Source organism: Festucalex cinctus, chromosome 17 (assembly GCF_051991245.1).
Source record: "Festucalex cinctus isolate MCC-2025b chromosome 17, RoL_Fcin_1.0, whole genome shotgun sequence".
NCBI lineage: Eukaryota > Metazoa > Chordata > Actinopteri > Syngnathiformes > Syngnathidae > Festucalex > Festucalex cinctus.
The window spans coordinates 9993895-10006423 of record NC_135427.1 but is presented as its reverse complement, the minus strand read 5'-3'; the positions used below and the strand labels follow the sequence as shown (position 1 = coordinate 10006423).

Below are 12529 nucleotides of genomic sequence, written 5' to 3'. Positions count from 1 at the left end.
GGAGGTTATGGAGAAATCTCAAAATTAACATTTCTGCCCAATCAATGTATTTTTGTCAGTAACTCAAAACTGACTGGTATACCTGAATGACGTCAGCTGGGAGAGCCTTCAGGTCACCTCAATGGTTGGTTGATTGAGACTGATGTATTTTAGACACAATCATTAGAAAAAGAATAGTGCACAGACAAAAACCATTATTTTGTTCATAGGGTAATCACCTAGGGAAATGCTGTGTACAAAGGAAAGTGGTATATGTGTTTAGTAATTTCGGGCTGGGTGGCTGGTTGGTGAGGTGGGGGCGTGACTACCGACTCATCATCATGTGACCAAGAAGAGCTAAACCAGATGGTGGAGAATTACCTTCTAGATAGCACTTCCTTGACTGTCTCTTCATAATTCACACCTTTAACAAACAACTCAAATGTAGTATATTCACAAGAATAAACAACTGAGCCATAACTAACCCATAAAACCATCTGGCTGACTTCACTCCGGCCTTGCAACAAACGGACTCGATGCGAGTTCACTCAGTGCAAGCTAGGAGTTTTGTTGTAATCCTTCTTGTTTACGTCTGATTTCTCTCAGGGCCTTTTCAGGACCGCTGCCAGCCACGCTCACTTCATCACGGTGCTCAGCAGTGACAACGTCCGCCGTGGGTGTCTCCTGATCTTGGCTCATCGTCTCTAATTGCGCTAAGCTTTGGCTCGGCCAGTGGACAGCTGGGCACAACAACCTTCACCTCAATCACAAAGGTTAATAAGTCTTGGAGAGCTGAGTCATGCTTGCAGGATGCACCCATTAAAATAAGATGTAGTTGTCCTGTCAAATGTGAAGCTCTTCAGCTTTTTTTTTCCCCCTCTCTAGTCTATCCTCTCCTTTGTTCTCTTATGTTATGACATCACATACTGTATATGAGCGTATATGGATTCAAATACAAACACATAAATAATACAAGAGCAGAACTGATTTTTTTGGACGCATCTATTATAATAGAAGAGCAAAAAGGATAGTGGAAAATTTAAGAAAAAAATAGAGTAAAATAAGAAAATTATTACTTCAAATAAGCAAAATTATCTGCCAGCAGAACAAGAAAATTTTACTTAAATTTACCTGTAAAATTTAGAAAAATAAGACAATAATACTATTCCCATATCAACCACAGCGGTCTTGAAAATAGTATTTTTTTTTTTAAATAAAAAAAAAACAAGTTATATTGACTTTTTCCAAGCTGTAATAAATAGAATTATTTTCTTAAAATATGTATGTATTTTTTTTACTTTGACTGAGTGTAAAGCAGGGAAGTAATAGGTTACATTTTTAGTTGTTTTTGGTATGACCCAGGCCAGGATTGAACCCACAACCTTCAAGTCGGAGGGTAGGCACTCTACCACTAGACCACTGAATTTGGATATCAGAATATTGGAAAGATGACAAATGAGCTTAGTAAATATAACGAAGCCGCACTGATCTGATTGTTTTCATACTTTCATACATTCTAGATTATGCAAAATCTTAAAATTAGAAAATTCCTCTTATGAAATCCCAGTTCAGGGCCTTTGATGTTGGTTAGCTGTCATCTTAAAATGTGGAAAATGCTTGTTTTAAGCCTTAAAGTACTTAAAACTGGTTGTTAACACTCAAGGCTAAGACTGCTTGATCAAATAAAATAATTAAGTAAAAAGTATCTAAAAATAAGTACAATGATCTGGTCTGATTTAATTTTAATTATTTTAAGTAAAAAATAACTTTTAGGTTAGATTATATCTTAGTTAAGATTTCGTTTTTTGGAGTGAGATGGACTTCATCAGATTGCTGTGCATCTTATTCAACTGTTGACTTGAAAAGGATTTGTTGATATTCATAGTTTTTCATAATCATACTCTCCAGAACTCTGGGAAAATAAATAATAATAATAATTAAAAAAAAAGTATGGCTGGCTGCAGATGAGAGATAATGTTGTTCAGTTCCGAATTAACACCCACTAATATCCAGAGGCTGAACGCACAAATTGGATTTAGGCCTACAGGACGATCTGGCTGGACCAGATTTTAAATTAGGCAAAATTGACCATATTTAAAATGGTAGATAAATCTCTCTACAATTACTAAAGCCTGGTGAAGAAACAAACATTTCAAAACATGCTGCACTGTTCTTCTGCTTATGCTTAGTGTTGTTTTTGCCCCAAACTTTCCTTTTGGAGCTGTGGCTTAACTTTGTTCCATCAGGTCTTACCACAGTTTGCCATATGTTTTATATTAATCAGTGGCAGTGCATTTTATTAATGACTAAAATCATAATGATAAAAGGGATAATCAATATACATACCTAAAGTTGGCGACTACAAAAGCAGATTTCTTTGGTGGGGTCAGAGAGGGGAGTGGTCAACTGCTTTGTAAACAGCAGACATCACTAAATTACATTCAGTAATTTGTAGTCAAGGAGTAACTAGTCTGAAAATTAAGTAGACATTAAACTGTCCTCCTCTTTGTACTATAAGTTTTCCCATTCAAAGATTATCCAACAAGATCACAATGTAACTCCAATAGAATTGTCTAACGCTACCTCTATCGTCATCAATCACAGACTTGTTATGCAACCTGGATATGAAAGTGGGGTCTATATCTCAAACCAATTGAAAAGGACATCTCTCTTCCTCAACCCTGAATGTGAACAATCCTGTGAAATAATCATCTGCACAGCTGAAATATATCCAACTTCTCAGGCCAGAGCTCGAACAAGGCTTTTCTGTTTCGAGCTCTCTGGTGACTCTGGTGGCAGAATGTGTTGAACAGACTGGGTTTGGCCTCAGAATGATGCTGTGCTCATAACACAAGGACACAACCCCAAAATCAGAAAAGGAGGCTCAGCAGCGTGTTTCATGGGAGGCGAGCAGTTCACTTTCTGAAGTCCCATAAACAGTCAAAAACACAATAAATCTTGCATGTATCTCCACTAGCGCGCACTCACAACAGTATAAATCAACACGAAGTCGTCGGCTTCACACATTCACACGGTGACACTGGTAAATCCCGATTGGTTGAACATAAACCAAGATGGTGGGATGAAATGTCAGACTGTGGTGATTAACAACCAGAAAAGCCACGGCGTCTCAGTTCTCCAAAGTTTGGTGCAATTGGACCTGAGGAAAATACATTTTTAGAACAGCCATTTATAACTCCCGACAAACACTTTTACTGCATGCCACATCTGGCATAATCATATTTATAGTGGCAACAAAAACAAGAGCATTTAAATGAAGCGCAGCCTTTTCTCAGAGCTCTTCTACTTGAAAATCAAAGTTGGAGTTTTCTTTCATCGCATAAGCACATAAGAGCTTTCTGGCGTTAACAAACAAGCAGTCGTTCTCCCATGGAATTAGACATGGACTCAGTCCAAACGAGATGATCTTGTTCAGTCCCTAATGTCTCTGAAAACAAAAGGGCCATTCTGGCTTGTTCAAACTCAAAAGAGTGCGAACAACATGACTTTGTATGATTTAAAGTTGCTTGTGTCTCTGATGGAGAGTGCGGAGTAAGCTGGAACAATGAGTGTGTGAGGTTTTCCTTTAGACTGATGCATATTTACACTTATGTTAAGGATCTGGATTTTTCTGTGAAATGCAACTTGACATTTGCCAAGGAACATTCCTCGATAAGGAGGTAGAAAGAACTGAGGCAAAGGACGCAGTGCCAGGTACCGTGTGTCAAGCATTTACAACCACGTCAGTGCCAAAAAATAAAACATAAAAGCTGCAAATGGAGCCTGCTATTCATAGTTATTCAACAAACCCATGAAATCTTCACAGGAATCAAGTAAGTATGCAGTCTCACTTCACGCCAAAGTTGATATTATCAACTTTCTTGCAGCTTCTCTTAAACTGACTGTTCTCGCTCTATCTCAGTGACTCCCAGTACAATCCAATGGTCCAAGGGGCATTAAACAACAATAAAGTGTAAAACACTCCCTTTCCTAACATATTACCTTGCTATTGGACAACTACATCTGGTGAGGAGGTTTTATGTGGACAAGATGTTATGTTTATGGCCTCCCTAGTAACAGCTAAATTAGTTCCCATTTGGTGCAACATAAAGACACATGATCTGACAAAAACAGGGGGTCCTCGTTTTACAATGGAATTCTGTTCCTATGCCACCTACATAACCCAATTTTTTTTGTGCCGTAGTCAATGGCTAATGCAGTAGTCAAATCAAAATTACAGTAAATATTTATATGAAAAAGTCACTTCTGGGCCATAAATAGAAAGCAATCAAATGACAACATATTTGTACGTCATTGCGTCAAGTAGTTCATACTACGCTGGCTGTTCCATTTTCTTACACTATGCTCGAGAAGGTTTTCTAAATATACTCCAACTATTTACCAACATTCCAAAAATATGCACGTTAGATTGATTGAAGAAGATAAAACTTGGATTATCAACCTTTTTGAAACTTAGTGCTACTTTTGGGAACTGATTAATGCCAAGGGCTACCAGTGATACACACGTCTGGGGGGGAAAAAACCCCAAAACATTTTGCAAACATATTATTATTATTTACTTATTTATTTAATTATATTTATCTACATGGAACATTCTACTCTCAATACGGTTCATAGGTGGACATTCCATCAGTACTGATGGAAGTCGTCATCAAAGCGGGCGTGTCAGGTTTTGATAACCGCACACTAATAAACAGAAACTGAAAGCACAAATGTTCAACTGGATTTAGGCCTAAAGGACAATCTGGCTGGACCAGATTTTAAATTTGAAATGTTAGATAAATCCCTCTACAATTACTAAAATACACCCGATTTGATGACGAGTAACGAGAACCTTAAAAAAATGTTACATACAAGGCACATGTTATTGAATTTTCGAGTCAAAGAGATGATTGTTAAAGTTGATTGTAAATATTATGGAATATTTTTGTTTTAGCTTACACATTAAGTGCCATGGTTCTTTACTGCAATAGATACATGTTTACGTTGTGAATTCATGTGACGTATAAGTAGTAGTAAAAGAAGGAGAAGAAGATCTATTGGTCCTAAAATAGCTGTGACAAACTATAATTTAGCGGCAACAGAAGTGTGGTTAAACTAACGATGACAGACTTGCACTTACAGTTTGGTTGGGCTTGAAATAATGATGGACTGATGATGATGATGATGGTGTGTGGCATGGCCGTTGATGAATGATCGAGAAAATGTCCTGTCACTGGTAAGATATTTTTACAACAGGCCCACAGGCTACTCATATAATCATTGTTGGTGACATGGGGGACCAAGTTGGTGACCCCAACTCTAACTTTGCCCATAGGTGTGAATGGTGGGTACTACGTCTCATCCAAAGTCAGCTAGGTTAGGCTCCAGATCACCCCCAACCCCAATGAGGACAAGCAGTATAGAAAATGGATGGATGCTTAGGCCTTGTACAGACTCCAAGCCAAAATCAAATTTTTAGCTCATCCAGATTGAAACTGGATGGATCCTTTGTAATCTTAACAGTCACAAAGCACATACAATCTGATTTTTGGAGATTGAAATCACATTCGGGAAGTAGTTCACATCATATTTGGACATGAAAAGATAGATTCTAAACTTCTAAACTATATTCTGACACATTTTTGCACACTAGTAGATCAACTTTGGCAAACTAGGTCAACTACAACACTATAAAAAAATTTAAAAAAAATTAAAAAAAGAGGCAAAAGTATGAATGGGCATTTTGGTGATTTAGTAGCAAATTAGCAACCATCGATTCGAGGAGAAGAGAGAAGGCTTCATTGTGCACTAGTAGGCCGAAAGTGGAACTGGTTGTGCAAAGTAGGCTAAAAGTGGCATGAGTGTAGCGAGGACAAAAAGTGTATTAGTATATGAATGTTAAGATGGTATACCAAATAAATGCTCAATCAGTTTTTCATATTTAAAAGCTGATTCTTTTTCGATTTTGATAAGTGGTTGTCAGTGTTATGCAGGTGTGCTAACAAAATACTCTTTCAAGGCTCATTCATTCAAGCGAGTTGACATAAAGAGCTGTGAGCTGCATTTGTTTAGAAAACTGCAACAACAACAATTGGACTGGCTGCACTGCAAGCTTTCAAAAGAAAGCTAAACAACTGCGAGGAGGAAGACATGGAGCATCTGTGAGCTTGCTACGCACTACGTCATCACGTCTCAAGTTCATCTTCATCCTCTACAGCAGTGTCACACACACGCAGGCACACACACCATTCTTAACAAGACAAACCGCAACGTCTTCCGCGCTCTCTCCTCTTGTTTACTTACGTCGGTTGCTAAAAAATCAAAGCTGTCCACTCGAAGGTCTGTGCTGCCAGCTTGAACGGTGTGTTTCTGGTTGTGTTTGTACCCCTCCTCTCTCACACATCTGGTCCCTAAATCGCGAGAGGACCTCCCCTCTCACTTCTCCACTGCACTCCAAGAAATTCCCTTCAGATGGAATTATCAGTCGTATGTCCAAAGTTTCACATAAACACCAATGAGGCGTCAAAGTGTTCCTTCCTGCTTGCTGGTCCCCAGGTGACATCAAGAGGATGTTGGGACTCTTGAGCGCGCGCGCTCCGCTTTCAAACAACAAGTGATCCGCTGACACAGCTGTGCTCTGGACATCCCGCACACTACGTACATGGATAATGTTGAGTATGACAACAAATACATATTTACCTGTCCTAGGAACAAGCAGTGGTGTGAAGTATTGAAATCCAATACTGTACTGTACTTATGGGGCAATGGGCTGATTCATTGCAACACTGTTACTTTCAATAATATGAAGTTACATATCATTTCACATCAGCGGCCATCTTGGGCCAGAAAAACCTGATACGCAGTCTTGCTAAAATCTTAGAAACACCAAGGTGACCTGCAGTGGGGTGGTCAGGGTAATAGTCCAGCAAGGTGCCTCTTGATAGAAGTAGGCGCAAACAGTTTTAACCCTTTCAAAGGATGTAACGCACACTTGAACTTAGAGTCTTTGAAATATAGGAGCCATCGACAACACAGTGTGAGAGATTGTGATCATCTACATTGTCCTGAGAATCTGCTTCAATGTCCCTGAGTAGGAGGTCAAAGCTGCCTATAACAGCATGGGTAGTCAAGAGGTCCGGCGGACTGTCACAAGTCAAAGGCAGGGGATGGCGGGTTAACGTATCAGACACTCTATTGCGTGCACCAGGTTTGTGCACTACAGTGAAATCCAAGTCCTGTAGGAAAAGTGACCAACGGGCCAGCCAGACTGTAGGATTTTGACCGGACATAAGCCATTTGAGACTACTATGGTCTGTAAAGTCACTTGCATCCCTTAAACATATGGGCGGAAGTGCTCAAGAGACCATATCACAGCGAGGCACTCCAGCACAGAGTTCATGAGTCTTTGGAAGATCGCAGGTGCGTTAAAGAGCTCGAAAGTTAGTACACAAAACTGGAAGACGCCACTGTGAGAAATAAAGGCTGTTTTTGGTCAAGAATCCTCTGAGACAGCAACTTGCCTGTAGACTCGAGCTAAGTCCAATGTTGAGACAAACTTTACCCTTGCCAAAAAGTCCAGACTCATCCACTCGAGGTAAACGATTGGAATGTCTTTGAGTCACTTCACTGAGACCTTGAAAGTCCACACCACTCTGTTGACACTGACTACCAGGGCAGCCCAAGGACTTGTAGAAGGTTCCACGATATTGTCCTTCAAGTTAACACTCATGCAGTCAGGGGTCCATCTAACTTCAGTAGAGCGCAGGAGAAAGTTCATGCACTTTAATGAGGACGCGGTTTCCCGCGGTGTCACAAATCGACATGAAGAATTCAGTTTTAAGCTCTGGTTGAGGGCCTTTAGGGAAATCAATCCAACAATGTCCGGTACAGCCGGTCCGCTGATTGTATATGCGTCGCGGAAGAGGCTTTATCCATCCAAGGAAAACGGCATTGCACTCACTGTAGAGTCCAGGAATTAATCGGGACCCGCTCCAAACTCGCTTCAGCGATGAGTGGGAAAAGACGTCCGTGTGTCCGCCAAGGCTCGGGGTCCTCCGAAAAACACTCACGTGAAGGCAGATAAGAGTGAGGTCCAGAGGGAAAAAAAAAATGATTGGGCGCCAGTTGTAATACGCGGTAGCTGATCAGCCGATAGCTGATAGCAAAACTGGAGAGCAACAAAGGAACTGGAAGTCTACAAGTTTACTTTATTAAAAGGAACAGCCCAGAATTTTAGCTCCCTGGTAACACCCTTTGTTTGTTTTATTTGTGTGTTTTATTTTCTACCTATACGGATGACGTGTAGGCTACATTTAAATAGATAAATACTTATGCTTGGCATCTTTGAGTTGACTATCATTGAAGTATCTTGAGGCCAGGCTGAATGTACCGTAATTATTTTTGGGAATGAAAATATGGTCACCATAGTGTGTAACTAATTCTGAATGCTGTGCTCACTCTGAGACCAGTTAAATGCGGTAGGTGAGGTGTAAATAACACTAAGATATGTAAGAAAATAATAGAGTGGACACAAGATGAATCATCGGCGGAATCTCCACTATTAGACCCTTAACATCATTATAATGGTATTGTTTACGCAACAAAATTTTACTGTAGAACAAGAATCTGACACGCTGAGACACTGTTCCAAGATTTACTGTTGTTTAACAAATAAATACAACCACACAAACAGAATCTTGAACACTTGCAACCTCAGGGCAGAGTGAACAGAGATGTCATGGTAAGCTACGTTTGCATGTTTTGCTCGTCGTACTTTGTATGATAGGATTGCATGATGAGGTCCAACTTAAACACTGCAGTCCTGCTGTAATCGCACTGTCCATATAAATCAGACCAATTCTGGCTCTGTCAGCAGTGAATGATAGCTGCGTCCAGTTATCTTTATGAATCCCAAGATAATGCTTCCTTCAGAGGGTCTGATGGCAGGCGAGCAGCCACTATGACGTGCCGCTTATGCAGATATTAAATCAAACCAGTGTTGAGAAGGAGAATAAATGCACACACAGTATGAAACAAAACTATTGGGACTACACGTGCAACTGAAAAGCTGTAAATGTGGGAGGTGGTCCGCCTTTTGCAGCTACAGCAACTTTCGAAAGATTTTGGAGTACGTGTGTGGGAAATATTGTAATTTCATCCAGGAGAACATTTCTGTTGTGTAAGGTCATGAGGGTCAAACCAGGTCATTGAGGTCAGGGCTCAGGTTTGTTCCCACAAAAATAGCATACAATTGGTCAAATTAAGGGGGGATTAAGGAATGTAGTCCAAGATCTGATTGATTTCTCTCTCTACTGCAACAATGCCTTTAGGGACAAATATATATTAACAGATTTTTGTGTAATGGTGTGGCAGCTACTCCATCGCTGGATAGTGTTTCCGCATGCTGAGTCTCTGAAGGGTTTACAAATCGTAAAAATGCCAACATTTCTTATTTCTTCCTTGTTACTGATAAGACTTCAATCAGCCAACCACAACACACGTTAGGTTGTTGTGCTCATCCCACAAACGCAGGAATAAACATCATAAACTTATATGTTCTTGCCAGTAAACTGAATAATTCTGCCAAGGATTGTTCAATAGAGAAACACCAAAATCAAACTGCAGAACATTTTGCTTTGTATATAAAACCGTCAATCAGGAGGCTCCTTCCTAAACATGGTTGTCTTCTATCAATGCTTTGTTTCTGTTTCCAGCAGGTTATCTTGGAGACAGTCTGAGAAAGACTCCGTTGCTAAGAGAACCACTGCAAGCAACACCTGGATGGAACCCAGGATTGTAAAACTGAAGAGAAGAGCCTGCACCGAGATCACCGGGAGGAGGTATTCGAAATGAGCGATGTCAGGATTGTTTTTATAGGACGGACATACCAGTTTATCCCCTCCAAGCTCTTGACCAGCTTAGCAAAAGACTTTAAAAGGGGAGTAAATGGGGTGTAACGTTCAATGAGCAAGAAGAGAGTGAGAGTTGCATAGCAGCGCAGTTATATAAGAGAGGGAGTGAGGAAAACGGACAAGATGAAGTGGCCGTGTCGAGAGGTCAGAGACAGCAACAACAGACTGAGGGAGAAACAAGAGGAAGCAGTCAAGACTTCAGACATGGATGTTGTTTTATCAAGTTCACTTTGTCGCCTGCTTCTTTCTCCCATTCCAAAATACACGATGACATCACACCAAGCATGGGAAACTTCCCCAAAGCCATACACAGCTTCAACAATATCTCACTTAGATCTTCTTTGCTTGCTGCCTTGAAAGAAATGCATCTTTTTGAGAATCGTCTGTCCAACCCGCACATCCCACAAATACAAAATGGATTGAAGAAACTTGCCAGGCTGGCTAAAGAGACAGAAGCTTTGTTGCCATGATAAATATTTACAAAAAATGCAATTAAAAAAATTGATATACTGAAGCATTTCTGGCTCTTTTTGTACATTTTGTCAATGTAGGCACAAGTCTGGAAACACATGGAAGCCATTTTGCTAACCTCAACTTATGGAAATGAATGAAAATTAAAAGCAAAGCAAAGTCAAAAGACACTTTTACAACCACAAACATGGTTTATTCACATGACTGTCCAATATATTTTCAAGGATGAATCCGGGGAGATAAACACCTTCAGACTTTTGGTATACTACAAGTCACTTAGACTGGTACCAGTTTCTGCATTTCATGGTCCGTCTCATTAAGAACGAGAAAGTCATTTCCCCCAGAAAGCAACAAATAGATAAATTAAACAACAAAACAGAACAATATGGGAACATGATAAGGCAAGTGAAGGGAGGAGTTCAAAGCCGGGAGACAAAATATATGATTCAATTATGACGACTAATAACAACAAACTCATCGTGAGAATAGACCTTCTCAGCAAATTTCATGTTCCACCTTAATGTCAATAATTTGGATGAGACCATTAACATTCTGGATGCTTTACACCATAACGGGGGTTCAGCTACTCGACTCTCTAATGTTGCTATATTCTGCTATTATAAACAAGTACGCGCAAGTGCCGATGTGCTGCGTAAGCAGCAACCGCCCTCAAAAGACGATCCCGGTGTGGATTCCAGAGTGGGATGATTCCTTCTTCAGATGAACACACCAGAACATCAGTAGCTGATTTTGAAGAATCATGGTCAAGTTCCCTATGAACATCTGCTTGGCAGGGACTCCAACAAAAAAATGGCTTGGTTTCTGACGTCAATGTCTGTCGGGTTCTCTGCATGTGGACCTCTGACGTGTCGTAGCGCCGTGAGAGCGGTGAAGGTTTGGGCAGTCCAAAAAGCAGACGCCTCTCTCAGGTGGTAGCCACAGGGGTGACGATTTGGACCACTTCGCCGTTCTCTCCCTGGATGGCATCTTTCACCTCCATGTCTGCTTGCAGTGCAGGAGCAAGCTCAGCAGCCTGGGACATGCAAAAGAGGGGAGGGAAGAACATGTCTGAAGATTTTGTACGAAATACTGGACAGAACTTGCCCTATATTATGTTCACGATTCATCATCTGAACATCTTTCAACATTAAAATAAGCCCGAAAGGTTTGATTTGAAACCAGGCCCCCAATGGAAGTTTTCCAAACAGCACCCATATTGTCTAACACTAAGGGCCCTATTTTGGTAGACTAGCGTCAAAATGGCCGCAACTTCAATTTGGTGCTAGGGCAAGTCTCGTCCAGCGTTCTGGCTCGCAGTGCTGTCTCACCCTCGACGTACCTGACAATTTGATCACAGAAAGTAGACTCGGCTACTTTCCATCCGACAATGGCCAAACACCCCGTTACGCACAATTGCATCTGCACAAAGTCAATGAAAATACCAAAGGAAAGAAAACTCCACCCATTCGCAGTTAGACTGCGCTTTGCTAGTGCTGAAACTGAATTCACCAAAACAACAATGGTAGACCACAGTGCTGTTTTTATACATTGAGCATAGATTCCATAGTTAAATACCACATTGCTATTGTGTTGCACAGTTGGTGGGCAAGCATTCAGTATTTCATTACAAAGGAACAGATTGCGTAGATACCACATAATGTTATTTATCAGGTGGATCATTATGACAACAATGACGACACGATTTGCATTTGAATGCCCTCCAACTGCGGTTGGTGTGTGCGTGCAAACTGTGATGACTGTCAGGCGTGAGTCACTGCCAGGGGTTCCATCAAACACACCTGCAGGGTTTTCTCCCTGTAGCCCAGCACACTCGACAGCTGCATCACAGCATGTCGCATATTTTCGGAATTGCCTATTAGAGAGGCCAAGTAAAACTCCCACGGTTGATTTTCATTGACAATCTCGGATTGTGGTCATGATGAAGTATCACAGCAAGAGCTTCGTTCTCCATTTGGAAGGATAACAATCTCATGGTTGTACTTTTCAAAGACTGTTCTGACATGATTTAATGATTGTGTGCACTTCGCTGGTGTGTTGGCACTCCGTGGTAGCTTGGTTAGACTAAGCAGGGGGTAAGCACAAGAAGATTTTCAACAGATTAACACCATCTTGAGGAAATTGTACTGCATGTTGTGTACGACAGG

The 12529-nt window shown here is 40.8% G+C and overlaps 1 protein-coding gene and 1 long non-coding RNA gene across 4 annotated transcripts in view; both read right to left on the bottom strand.

Annotated features, from left to right (window-relative positions):
* Positions 1-6626, bottom strand: part of LOC144005263 (uncharacterized) — a 41810-nt gene extending 35184 nt beyond the window's left edge. Inside the window, exon 1 of the long non-coding RNA XR_013279529.1 lies at positions 6286-6626. This is a non-coding gene — a long non-coding RNA (uncharacterized LOC144005263). The remainder of the gene's footprint in view (positions 1-6285) is intronic.
* Positions 6627-10535: 3909 nt separating this feature from the next.
* LOC144005262 (protein BANP-like) overlaps positions 10536-12529 on the bottom strand; it is a 33646-nt gene continuing 31652 nt past the window's right edge. For all 3 annotated transcript variants that reach the window (XM_077503318.1, XM_077503320.1, XM_077503319.1), the window contains one exon: positions 10536-11397. In XM_077503318.1, the coding sequence (XP_077359444.1) occupies positions 11290-11397 (108 nt within the window). In that variant the 3' untranslated portion in view covers positions 10536-11289. The remainder of the gene's footprint in view (positions 11398-12529) is intronic.